General features: G+C 41.8%; 1 protein-coding gene across 5 annotated transcripts in view; it reads right to left on the bottom strand.

Annotated features, from left to right (window-relative positions):
- The window catches only part of hycc1 (hyccin PI4KA lipid kinase complex subunit 1), an 82,586-nt gene that overhangs the window by 18,434 nt on the left and 50,540 nt on the right, over positions 1-13,612 (bottom strand). For all 5 annotated transcript variants that reach the window (XM_068003567.1, XM_068003602.1, XM_068003585.1 and 2 more), the window contains exons 10-11: positions 3,727-3,843; positions 3,211-3,298 (exon numbers count right to left, since the gene is read on the bottom strand). In XM_068003567.1, the coding sequence (XP_067859668.1) occupies positions 3,211-3,298; positions 3,727-3,843 (205 nt within the window). The remainder of the gene's footprint in view (positions 1-3,210; positions 3,299-3,726; positions 3,844-13,612) is intronic.

The raw sequence follows: 13,612 nt of genomic DNA, 5'->3' as shown, positions 1-13,612 counted from the left end.
CCTCAGGTATTGCAGTTAGCCATATTGTTACAGACACAAAATGGCTGGCTTGCCCTTGCAGCAGCACTGGATTTTGCTCCAGATGCAGAATGCCTGTGAAGGCCACTAATAACACTAAAAACCACCATGAATATTGAATGAAGATGCACTGAACAAAATTGGACTGGTCAGCAGTGCAATACCGGTCGGTAGAAGTGCAGTTCTGGTAGTACTTTGATGTAAACCAGTCAGGAAGGAAAATACAGAACATCAGGTCTCAAGCTGTGAAGCTGAATTGACCACCTCTTCCCTTGTGAAGTCTAAAGAGGTACATCAGATCTTGGCTGCAAAAGCACATGGTAAACAACAAAAGGACAAGGCAATACAAACAGCCAGACATCTTTTGATGAAGATTGTGAGGATCTGTGGCAGTTACTGTATTGAAGAGTAATTTGTTATTCTATACTATATCACTAGTGATTCATTTTAAGACAAAAACTTAGAAGTTACTGTTGGTGACACTAACAAGCAAATACAATATTCAATAAATTTTATTTGAAAGATAGGTTATCAAAATAAGAGTTACTGAAAAGCAATTTGTTTCCCCAGAAAGCTTCAAATAGTAATGTTTAGTAAAATTACACTTCAGGTGTATCTTTATAGACAGATGCACTTGAATTATTCTTTTATTGGTCCAAGACACAGCCATCAATTAAGCTGAATGCACAATATTTTATGAATTTTCTCCCTGCTGGATAGCAGCAGTGAAGAGTACAATTCAAATCAGTTTGAGACATTTCATTTTGACCATCTATCCTTCCCATGGAAGAGGAGATTGTTTATAGATATTTCCTCAACTTATCTTTGTCCTGTGAGCTCTATAAAGATCGGAGAATCTCAATATTCTTATAGCCCTTCGCTGATGAAAATTTGAGTCCTAACGTGTGATTATTAGAATGCAAATACCTGTTTGGTTTGGAGCAACCAAGAATAATGTGCCATATACAAAGTGGCATTGTGCTCCAATTCTGAATGGTGTGGAGGGAGAGAGGAGAAACAGAAGCAGATTTTTGAGACCATTATAAAATTATATCTAAAAACTGCTGTACAATGCCAGATGCAGCAAAGCTGAGACAAAAGCAACCAGAAGCCATACTCAAAAAAAGTGTAGTGGTTCAAAAGCAAAGTTAACATGACTTGTAAAAGACCAAGTTAAATTTATCAAGGAGCTGATTATCTGATGGGATTATTTTTCCAAACTCCCTTCACATAGAGATCTCCTCTCCCACCACGAACCTTTCAAAATAGGCAGGTTGACATGGCACAATGACTCATTAAACCACGGTCCCATTTGCATGTTGCAGTGACTCAGATGTATGTTACAGATCCCATGGCACTATTCAAAGAACAAGGAGTCCTCATCATGTCCTGGCCAACATTCCTTCCTCAGCCAATTTCAATAACTGATCATTCAACTCATCACTGTTTATGAACTGTTGAAGGCACAGAATAGATGCCCTGTTCCCGTACAGAACAATTACTGCACTCCAAAAAGTAATTGATAGTAAGTGCTATCAAGCAGCACTTACTCACCGATGTTCAGTCTGGGTTCCACCAGGACCACACAGCTCCAGACCTCATGACAGTCTTGGTCCAAAAATAGACAAAAGAGCTGAATTCCAGGGGTGAGGTGAGAGTGACTGCCCTTGACATCAAGGCAGCGTTTGACCGAGTGTGGCACCAAGGAGCCCTAGTAATATTGAAGTCAATGGGAATCAGGGGGAAAACTCTCCAGTGGCTGGAGTCATAACTAGCACAAAGGAAGATGGTAGTGGTTCTTGAAGGCCAATCATCTCAGCCCCAGGACATTGCTGCAGGAGTTCCCCAGGGTAGTGTCCAAGGCCCAACCATCTTCAACTGCTTCATCAATGACCATCCCTCCATCATAAGACCAGACATGGGGATGTGTGCTGATGATTGCAGTGTTCAGTTCCATTTGCAACCCCTCAGATAACGAAGCAGTCCGTGCCCACATGCAGCAAGACCTGGACAACATCCAGGCTTGGGCTGATAAGTGGCAAGTAACATTCGCGCCAGACAAGTGCCAGGCAATGACCATCTCCAGCAAGAGTCTAACCACCTCCCCTTGACATTCAACGGCATTACCATCGCCAAATCCCCCACCATCAAACCCTGGGGGGGTCACCACTGACCAGAAACTTAACTGGACCAGCCACATAAATACTATGGCTACAAGAGCAGGTCAGATGCTGGGTATTATGCGGCGAGTGACTCATCTCTTGACTCCTGAAAGCCTTTCCACCATCTACAAGGCACAAGTCAGGAGTGTGATGGAATACTTTCCACTTGCCTGGATGAGTGCAGCTCCAACACTCAAGAAGCAGCCCGCTTGATTGGCACCCCATCCATCATCCTAAACATTCACTCCCTTCACCACCGGCACACCGCGACTCCAGTGTGTACCATCCACAGGATGCACTGCAGCAACTCGCCAAGGCTTCTTCGACAGCACACCTCTCAAACCCACGACCTCTACCACCTAGAAGGACAAGGGCAGCAGGCACATGGGACCACCACCAACACGTTCCCTTCCAAGTCACACACCATCCTGACTTGGAAATACATCACCATTCCTTCATCGTCGCTAGGTCAAAATCCTGGAACTCCCTACCTAACAGTGCTGTGGGAGAACCCTCTCCACACGGACTGCAGCGGTTCAAGGCGGCGGCTCCCCACCACCATCTCAAAGGCAATTAGGGATGGGCAATAAATGCTGGCCTTGCCAGAGACGCCCACATCCCACGAACGAAAAAAAAAATTAGTAATAAGATTATCAATTAATTTATTATTGGTAGTGTTGGTTGAGGGAGAAATATTAGCCAGGACACCAGAAGGACTTTATTTTCTTCTTCATACAGTGTTGATAGCCCATTTGTTGATGGGAAAGAGACCATTCCTATTAATTCTTTATGAAAACATTCATAGTTGAGATGCCTTCTATCACATCTTGTAATTTAAGACAGTCTTATATTGGCAATAATCTTTGCATAAGAAAATTGGGGAAAAAAGAGCTTCTATAAAACTTCATAGAAAACAGTAACTGCCAACAGTAGTAACATGCACTTTTTTGCAAAACAATTTTCTCTTCCCTTTTCAATCTTTATATATCATGACACCCATTTAAGCAGAAAGGGACAAATGACTACCCACCAGTAAAGGTTCTGGAAACATCTCCAATTGTGCTCTATACAACACATCATCCAATGCTTTACAGGCCAAGTCCCATTCTCCGTTATACCTGAGGAGACCATGAAATAAAGTTTAAGTTGAAATGGTATGCAATGTCAAAGCAGCTATCCTGCTTAACCACATTATAACATAAAATATTAATCAGTACATAATGTATGCAAATAGTGTGGAAGTATTGATAATTATTCAAAGATTAACAAGAGGAAAGCACTTTTTTTGGCACACCTTAAAGTTAGGATCCTAAATATGAGAGCCTGAACTCCTGGACAGTTTGCAGTGCTGAAGAGATCCTAAAAAGGCTGCTGAAATAAACTCTAATATGGTATGTGGACAAAGCAAACTCTCTCTGGAACAGTGTGGAGGTCCTGTGGGCATTCCATACACATCTCCAGCAGGCAGTCAAATGTTCAATCAAGAGCCTTTTCTCTCAAAAAGCATCTCCTAACATAAAAGATTAAATACAATAGTTATACTTACATGGCAAAATAAACAGCTGTTAACATGTGCACCATAAACTCAGGAGAAATGGGTATTCTGCTATTGACATCTTTGTATTTCTTCTGCAACTTCCTTGGATACCCACTAACACATACTCTGCAAGTGAAAAAGAAATAGTATGCTTAACTTTTTAAAATTTACAAATGAAAAAAACACTTCCTTCCTCCCCAACAAGTGATATACTAGGCACACGATCATTCTAAGTCAAACATAAAATACAGAAACTACCACAAATACATGAGTATTCAACAAAGTCATTGAAAAGCCAAGCTGCACCATTTAGAAAAGGTTGAATATAGCAGTCATGACAACTATGATGCAAATAGATATTTGCCACAGAACTCACTGTACCATCTGTTTACATAAGAAAAAAAAAATCTTTGCTGACTCAAATCTTTGGTGACAATGTTCCTCTCTTGGTAAAAAATATGCAGTTTCAAATCACTGATGCATAGTAATTCAGATTTCATCTCTGATTGACAACTGTTTTAATGCCTTTGTACTAATTAAATAGACCCCTCACTGTCACTGCAGTCATTTATTAGGGACATTACCAAGCTAAGTTCAGTCTTTCTAATTAACATTAACTTACAACACCATTGCAACACAACAGGGCTTTAAAAATATACAAGCAAAAGCTTTAAAGTCAAAAATAGAAGATAACAACAGTAATTAACCACTCCTGAGCACTTTGGGAAAAATGCATCATCCACAGTGCAAGTATCCTCAAAAGCTTAATGACCTACACTTTGAGAAATGGAAGAGGAGGGGGAGTAGTCCTGATAATAAAGGATAACTCAAGGACAGTAGTGAGAAAGGATCTTGGCTCAGCAGATCAGGAAGTAGAATCAGTATGGGTGGAGATAAGAAATAACATTGGTGGGAGTAGTTTATAGGCCCCCTAACATTAGCTATACTGTTGGACAGAACATTAATCAAGAAATAATAGGAGCTTGTAACAAAGGGAATGCAATAATCGTGGGGAACTTTAATCTTCATATGGAATGGACAAATCAAACTGGCAAAGGTAGTATGGAGGACGAGTTCTTGGAATGCATTCAAGACAGTTTCCTAGAAAAATACACTGTGGAACCAACCACTGAACAGGCTATTTTAGATCTTGCCTTGTGTAATGAGACAGGGTTAATTAGTAATTTCATAGTAAAGGATCCTCTGGGGAAGAGTGATCATAATATGATGAATTTCACATCGAGTTCGAAAGGGGCATACTTAAGTTCAAAACTAGAATCTTAAACTTAAATAAAGCCAATTACATAGGTATGAGGGGCGAGTTGGCTAAGATAGATTGGGAAATTAGATTAAAGTGTATGACGGTAGATAAGCAATGCCAAGCATTTAAAGAAATATTTCAAAATTGTCAACGAACATACATTCCACTGAGGAATAAAAACTCCATGGGAAAAGTGATCCATCCGAGGCTAACTAAATAAGTTAAGGACAGTATTGATTAAAAGAAGAGGCCTATAATGTTGCCAAGAGTAGTAAGAGGATTGGGAGAGTTTTAGAAACCAGCAAAGGATGACCAAAAAATTGAGAGGGAGAAAATAGAATGAGAGTAAACTAGCAAGAAATATAAAAACAGATTATAGGAGCTTCAACAAGTATGTAAAAAGGAAGAGAGAAGCAAAAGTAAATGTGGGTTCCTTAGAGGCTGAGACAGGAGAAATTATAATGGGTAATAAGGAAATGGCAGAGATGTTAAACAAATATTTTGTATCTGTCTTCACAGTAGAAGACACAAAAAACATACCAGAAATAGTGGGGAACCAAGGGTCTAATGAGAGTGAGGAATTTAAAGTAATTACTATTAGTAAAGAAAAAGCACTAGAGAAATTAATGGGATTAAAAGCTGACAAATCCCCTGGACCTGATGGCCTACATCAGAGGGTTCTAAAAGAGGTGGCTGCAGAGATAGTGGATGGATTGGTTGTGATCTTCCAAAATTCCCTAGGTTCTATAACGGTCCCAGCGGATTGCATGGTAGCAAATGTAACACCGCTATTCAAGAAAGGAGGGAGAGAAAAAAAACAGGGAACTACAGACCAATTAGCCCGACATTGGTCTTCAGAAAAATGCTGGAATCCAGTATTAAGGAAGCAGTAACAGCGCACTTGGAAAATCATAACATGATTACGTAGAATCAGCAAAGGGAAATCGTGTTTGACAAATCTATTAGAGTTTTTTTTGAGGATGTAACTAGCAGGGTAGATAAAGTGGATGTAGTATATTTGGATTTTCAAAAGGCATTCGATAAGGTGCCACACAAAAGGTTATTACACAAGATAAGGGGTCATAGTGTTGGGGGTAATATATTAGCATGGATAGAGGACTGGTTAATGAACAGAAAACTGAAAGGAGTAGTAAACTGGTCATTTTCAGGTTGGCAGGCTGTAACTAGTGGAGTGCCGCAAGGATCGGTGCTTGGGCCTCTGCTATTTACAATATATATTAATGACTTAAATGAATGGACCGAATGTAACGTATCCAAGTTTGTTGACGATACAAAGCTAGGTGGGAAAGTAAGCTGTGAGGAGGATGCAAAGAGTCTGCAAAGGGATAGCGACAAGTTAAGTGAGTGGCAAGATGGTGGCAGGTGGAGTATAATGTGAGGAAATGTGAGGTTATTCACTTTGGTAGGAAAAATATAAAAATGGAATTTTTTTTTTTAGAAAGGTGAGAAATTATTAAATGTTGGTGTTCGGAGGGATTTGGATATCCTTGTACATGAAACACAAAGTTAACATGCAGTTGCAGCAAGCAATTAGGAAGGCAAATGGTACATTGGCCTTTAATGCAAGGGATTGGAATATAAGAGTAAGGACATCTTGCTGCAATTGTAAAGGGCTTTGGTGAAATCACACCAGGAATACTCTGTATAGTTTTGGTCTCCTTACCTAAGGAAGGATATACTTGCCTTGAAGGCAGTACAACGAAGGTTCACTAGATTGATTCCTGGGATGAGAGCATTGTCCTATGAGGAAAGATTGAGTAGAATGAGCCTATACCCTCTGGAGTTTAGAAGAATGAGAGGTGATCTCATTGAAACATAAGATTCTAAGAGAGCTTGATAGGGTAGATGCTGAGATGATGTTTCTCCTGGCTGCAGATTCTAGAACTAGGGGGCATAGTCTCAAGTTAAGAGGTCGGACATTTAGGACTGAGATGAGGAGGAATTTCTCCACTCAGAGCATTGTGAATATTTGGAATTGGACCATGGATGCTTAGTCATTGAGTATATTCAAGGCTGAGATCGATAGATTTTTGGATCTAAGGGAATCAAAGGATATGGGGATCGGGCGGGGATGTGGAGTTGAGGTCGAAGATCAGCCACGATCTTACTGAATGACAGAGCAGGCTCGAGGGGCCATATGGCCTGCTCCAATTTCTTATGTTCTTATGTTGAGATGAATGCCAAATAAACCATTTTTTAAAAACAAAAGTGGTTTTCAAAACATTACATCATTGGCAATGAATTAGTGGTATGCATAAAAGGTTTTAAACCTCATGTAATTTACACACTCTAAAAGATTATGAAGGCCCAGAAATTCGGGCGCACCCATTTTTGGGCATGCAGGAGGCGCAGGGTCCATTCCCTGCACCTGATGGTGAGGCCCGAGGCTCCCCAGATATTGGGCCTCGGGCCTTATTATAATGGAGCCAATGCAGCATTCGAGCCTGCTGGCAAAGAGTTGTGCAATATCAGGACGCTGCTAGCATCGCAGCAGCCCCCAGATAAGTGGGTCTGGTTCCGTGGGGTCAGCAGAGGAGTACAGGGTGCTGGGATTGGGAGTGGAGAAAGCGAGGATCAGGGGGAGGATTGGGGGGCAGGTAGCGGCAGCAGTGGGCTCATCCTGGCTCTGTATTCAGGTAAGTTACTTACCTTCTTTGTTGCAGGCAATCCCGAGGGCTGGTTTCCCTGAGTGCAGCCAGTGATGGCGTGGCTGCCTCAAGGCAAACCAATCTTGGTGAGGGGGCCTCAAGCAGGCATTAGGCCACTTATTTGCATATGCAAAGGACCTAATGCCTGCTTCAGGTGTGGGTAAAGGACACCTATATTTTCTTTTCCCAATAGGTCGGCAGCACACTTCCAGCTGGAAATGTGCCTGCGCTTCCTGCCCGCCATATTGGGGGTTTAGTAGGCCAAAGTCTTTTTAAAGTACAAGTTTGTACCATTATCTAACAAACCCATGTGACTCAGCAATATTAAACATTAAAACCAGGTAGCTAATTATTTTTTTAAAAAAGAATGGAGCTGTTGGCATGTTAGGCTTACAAGGTGTTCTTCCACATCTGGAATCCAAGTTTAAATCTATTTGATGGAATAAAGTCTCTTCAGGCTGCTGCTGGAAGGGTCTTAGATGAAGATAGTATGGACAGCCTCAACACATACTAATTGGTGTGGGGGCATTTCAAACATACTCATGAGTTGGAAGGAACTCAAATAGGCAGGAATAGAAGGATATGCTGATAGGGTTAGATGAAGTACAGAGGGAGGAGGCTCGTGTGGAGCATAAAGACCAGCATAGACCTGTTGGGCCGAATGGCCTGTTTCTGTGCTGCATGTTCCATGTAGTCTCACAGAGCCGATGTAAAAAGCTACCACTGGTGTAAAATGGGGTTTGCAAATTTTTATTTTTTTTATTCGTTCACGGGATGTGGGCGTCGCTGGCGAGGCCAGCATTTATTGCCCATCCCTAATTGCCCTTGAGAAGGTGGTGGTGAGCCGCCTTCTTGAACCGCTGCAGTGCGTGTGGTGACGGTTCTCCCACAGTGCTGTTAGGAAGGGAGTTCCAGGATTTTGACCCAGCGACAATGAAGGAACGGCGATATATTTCCAAGTCGGGATGGTGTGTGACTTGGAGGGGAACATGCAGGTGGTGTTGTTCCCATGTGCCTGCTGCTCTTGTCCTTCTAGGTGGTAGAGGTCGCTGGTTTCGGAGGTGCTGTCGAAGAAGCCTTGGCGAGTTGCTGCAGTGCATCCTGTGGATGGTAGACACTGCAGCCAGTGTGCCGGTGGTGAAGGGAGTGAATGTTTAGGGTGGTGGATGGGGTGCCAATCAAGCGGGCTGCTTTACCTTGGAAATAACAGAATACAGCTTTAATCTGCATTTAGCTATCCTCTACCTGACCTGAGAATGCTTGATACAAATAACACTGGGTATCTGAAATGGAAGGACACAGCACTGATATCCTTCACTTTTGAATAATTTTTGTTCTAGTTTATTTTGCCATCTTTCAACACAGACCTTAAAATCAAAAGCAACATAAATCGAGGAAAAGATGGCCATTACTAAACTACACATCAAATGGATTTTTGAACTTCAACAGAATCCAGAGGTTGAATTACTATCTTAAACACAAAGTCCATGAGGCACTGTGGGCAAATAGCAGCAGAACTGTATATCACAATTTGCAACCTCAAGGCCTGACATATTTCTCACTCCTACATCACCATCAACTTTGATTTAATGGTGAGTATAGAACTGCATTCCAGGAGAAGCACCAGGCATAACATACAATGAGACACCAATCTAGTGAAATTATAACAAATGGCAGCAAGCTATAAAAATAGCTAAACGATCTCACAACCAACAGATTAGATGATACCCAGTCAAGAAAGATAGTAGATAATCAGGAAACTAACCAACGGAGAAGGTTCATGAAGATACCCATCCTCAACCGTGACGGAGCTCAGCATAAATGCAAGAGACAAGGCAGAAATGTTTGTCGCATCTTCAGCCAAAAGTGCTCACAGAAAAATATTAGCAACAATCCTACTTGGCCTCCTCCTGAGGTCCCTACCATCACAGATGCCATAATGCAACCAAATCAGTTCACTGCATTTGACATGAAGTGATTGAGCAAAGGCTGCGAGCCCCAACAACATCCCAGTTGTAGTGCTGAAGACATGTACACCAGATCTAGCCAGCTCCCCATGCAAAGTTATTCTAGTATGCTATTATATATCTATCCAACAACGTAGGAAAATGTCCAGATAGATTTGTCCTGCTTTTTGTAGATTGAACCTAACATTGCCAAATTACTGTCCTCTCAGCCTCCACCCAATCATCAGCAAAGTGATGGAATGAGTCCTCGATAGTGCTATGAAGTAACAACTACACTCCAATAACCCACTTGTGGATGCTCAGTTTGAGTTCCAACAGAATCACTCTGCTTCAGACATCGACAAGAGCTAAATGCCAGAAAAGAGGTGGATATGGCTGCCCTCAACATCAAGGCAGCATTCGACCGAGTATGGCACCAAAACGCCCGAGTAAAACTGAAGTTAATGGGAAACTTTTCAGTGGCTGGAGTCATACTAGACACATAGGAAGATGGCTGTGGTTGTTGGAGGTCAATCACTGCAGCCTCAAGACATTGCTGTCAGAGTTCTTCAGAACAGCGTCCTTGACCCAACTACCTTCAGCTGCTTCATCCATGACGGTCCCTCAGTCATAAGATAAGATTAGAAGTGGAACTGTTCACTGACTATTCCACAGTAATCAACACCACTCTTCCAATAATGAGGCAGCTCAGCCTTCAGCAGGATCTGGATAACATCCAGGCTTGGGATAACAAATGACAGATAACATTCATAGTATCTTGGTATATACAGCACAGGAGGCGGCCATTCGGCCCATCGTGCCTGTTCCAGCCCTTTGAAAGTTATCCAATTCGTTTCACTCCCCTGCTCTTTCCCCATAGCCCTTTAATTTTTTTTCCCTTCATATTTATCTAATTCCCTTTTGAAAGTTACTATTGAATCTGCTTCACCACCCTTTCAGGCAATGCATTCCAGATCATTTCAACTCACCGCGTAAAAAATTGTTTCCTCATGTCGCCTCTGGCTCTTTTGCCGATCACCTTAAATCTGTATCCTTTGGTTACCAACCCATCTGCCACTGGAAACAGCTTCTCCTTGTTTGCTCTGTCAAAACTGTTCATGATTCTGAACAGCCCAAATGAATCTCCCCGTAACCTTCTCTGCTCTAAGGAGAACAATCCCAGTTTCTCCAGTCTCTCCACATAACTGAAGTCTCTCATCCCTGGCACCATTCTAGTAAATCACTTCTATACCCTCTCGAAGGCCTTGACATCCTTCCTAAAGTGTGGTGCCCGGAATTGAACACAATACTCCAGCTGAGGCATATCCAATATTTTATATAAATTTAGCATAACTTCCTTCCTTTTGTACTCTATGCCTCTCTATTAATAAATCCCAGGAGCCCATATACTTTTTTAAAAAAAAAACAGCCTTCTCAACTTGTCTTGCGACCGTCAAAGATTTGAGTATGTGCACCCCCAGCTCTCTCTGTTCCTGTACCCCCTTTAAAATTGTACCATTTAGTTTATATTGCCTCTCCTCATCCTTCCTACACTTCTCTGCATTAAATTTCATCTGCCATGTGTCTGCCCATTTCTCCTGTCAATGTCCTCCTGAAGTCTGTTACTATCTTCCACATTGTTTACTACATTTCCGAGTTTTGTGTAATCTGCAAACTTGGAAATTATACCCTCTATACCCAATTCCAGGTTATTAATATATAGCAAAAAGAGCAGTGGTCTTAATAGTGACCCCTGGGGAACATCACTGTATACTTCCCTCCAGTCAGAAAAACAACATTCACCACTTCTCTCTGCTTTCTGTCCCATAGCCAATTTTGCATCCATGCTGCCATTGTCCCTTTAATCCCATGGGCTTTAATTTACCTAACAAGTATATTATGTGGTACTTTATCAAATACCTTTTTAAAGTCCATATAGACATCAACTGCACTACCCTCATCAACCTTCTCCGTTACTTCATCAAAGAACTCAATCAAGTTAGTCAAACATGGTTTTCCTTTAACAAGTCCGTGCTGACTTTCATTTATTTGCCCATAATTTTCCAAGTGCCAATTTATTTTGTCCCGGATTATTGTCTCTAAAAGTTTCCCCACCACCGGTGTTAGGCTGACTGGCCTGTAATTGCCAGGTTTATCCCTCTCCCCTTTTTTGAACAGGGGTGGAACATTTGCAATCCTCCAGCATCCACCTCCATATCTAAGGAGGATTGGAAGATTGTGGCCAGAGCCGCCGCAATTTCCACCCTTACTTCCCTCAGTAGCCTGGGATGCATCCCATCCGGATCGGGTGACCTTTCTATTTTGAGTACTGCCAATCTTTTAAGTACTTCCTCTTTATCTATTTTTATCCTATCCAATATCGCTACTACTTCCTCCTGTATTGCTACAATGGCAGCATCCTCTTCTCTAGTGAAGATGGATGCAAAGTATTTATTTGGTACCTCTGCCTCCACAAGATCGCCTTTTTGTCCCTAATCGGCCCCACCCTTCCTCTGACTACGTTTTTACTATGTTTATAAAAGACTTTTGGGTTCCCTTTAATGTTAGCTGCTAATCTATTCTCATACTCTCTCTTTGCCCCTCTTATTCCCTTTATTTAGTTCTCCTCTGGACTTTCTGTATTCAGCCTGGTTCTCCACTGTATTATGAACCTTACATTAGTCATAAGCCTTCGTTTTCTGCTTCATTTTAATCTCTATGTCTTTAGTCATCCAGGGAGCTCTAGCTTTGGATGCCCTTCCTTTCCCCCTCGTAGGGATGTGTCTACTCTGTATCAGAACCAACTCCTCCTTGAAGGCCACATAAGTTCCAGGTAATGGCCATCACCAACAAGACCTAACCACCTCCCCCTAACCTTCAACAGCATTGTTATTGCCAAGTTCCCCACCATTAACATCCTTGGGATCACCACTGTCCAGCTTAATTGGGCCAGCCATATTAATATTGTGGCTACGAGAGAAAGGCAGAGGCTGCGTATTTTGCGGGTTTGAATGGCTTACCTGCTGACGCTTCAATTCCTCTCCACCATCTAAAAGGATTAAGTCAGCAGTGTGATGGAACACTCATTACTCACCTGGATGGGTGCAGCTGCAAGAAGTTCAATACTATCCAGGATACAGCAGTCCACTCTATTGGTGCCCCTGCCACTGTACTCAATATCTACCCCCTACGCCACTAGGATACTGTGGCTGCAGTATGTACTATGTCCAGGATGCAATGCAGCAAATATCTACAGAATACACTCACAGCTCAACAACCTCTACAACCTAGAAGGACAACATCAGTAATGGCTTGAGAAACACAATAACCTCCAAAGCTTCTTTGAAATCACACAGCATTCTAACTGGGACATATACCACCATTCCTTCATCGTCAGTGAATCAATAGCTTCGACTTTTCTACTTAACACCATCATGGGAGCACCATCAGAAAGCCAGCAGCAGTTCAAGGAGAAGCCCTAGGGAAAGGACCACTAAGGGACACATGATAAACTAACAGGTAATGAGAGTGAAACGGCAGCAATATTAAATAATTACTTTGCCTCAGTATTTACCACGGAGACTTACATGGTGGGCATGACATTAGAAGAAGAGATCAAAAAAGATAAAGACATTCAAAGCAGAAAAGGGGGAGATAATTGATAAACTAATCAAACCTAGAGAGGATAAAACCCCTGGTCTGGATGGATTGTATCCCCGCACATTAGAAGAATTTAGGGAAGAGATAGCAGAGGCACTGTTACATATATACAAAAATTCATTAGAAAAGGGAATAGTGCCAGAGGACTGGCAGACAGCTAGTGTGATTCCTATATTTAAAAAAGGAGATAAAACCAGACCAGAGAACCATAGACCAATTAACTTAACATCGGTGGTAGGAAACATAATGCAATCCTTACTCAAAGATGTAATAGAAAAACATCTAGAAACCGAAAATATAAAGAATAGTCAGCATGGATTTCAAAAGGGAAGGTCATGCTTGACCAACCTTATTGAATT

This window comes from Heptranchias perlo, chromosome 2 (genome assembly GCF_035084215.1).
Source record: "Heptranchias perlo isolate sHepPer1 chromosome 2, sHepPer1.hap1, whole genome shotgun sequence".
NCBI classification, from domain to species: Eukaryota; Metazoa; Chordata; class Chondrichthyes; order Hexanchiformes; family Hexanchidae; genus Heptranchias; species Heptranchias perlo.
Note: the sequence above shows the minus strand (reverse complement) of the source record. Positions and strands in the feature narration are given on the sequence as shown.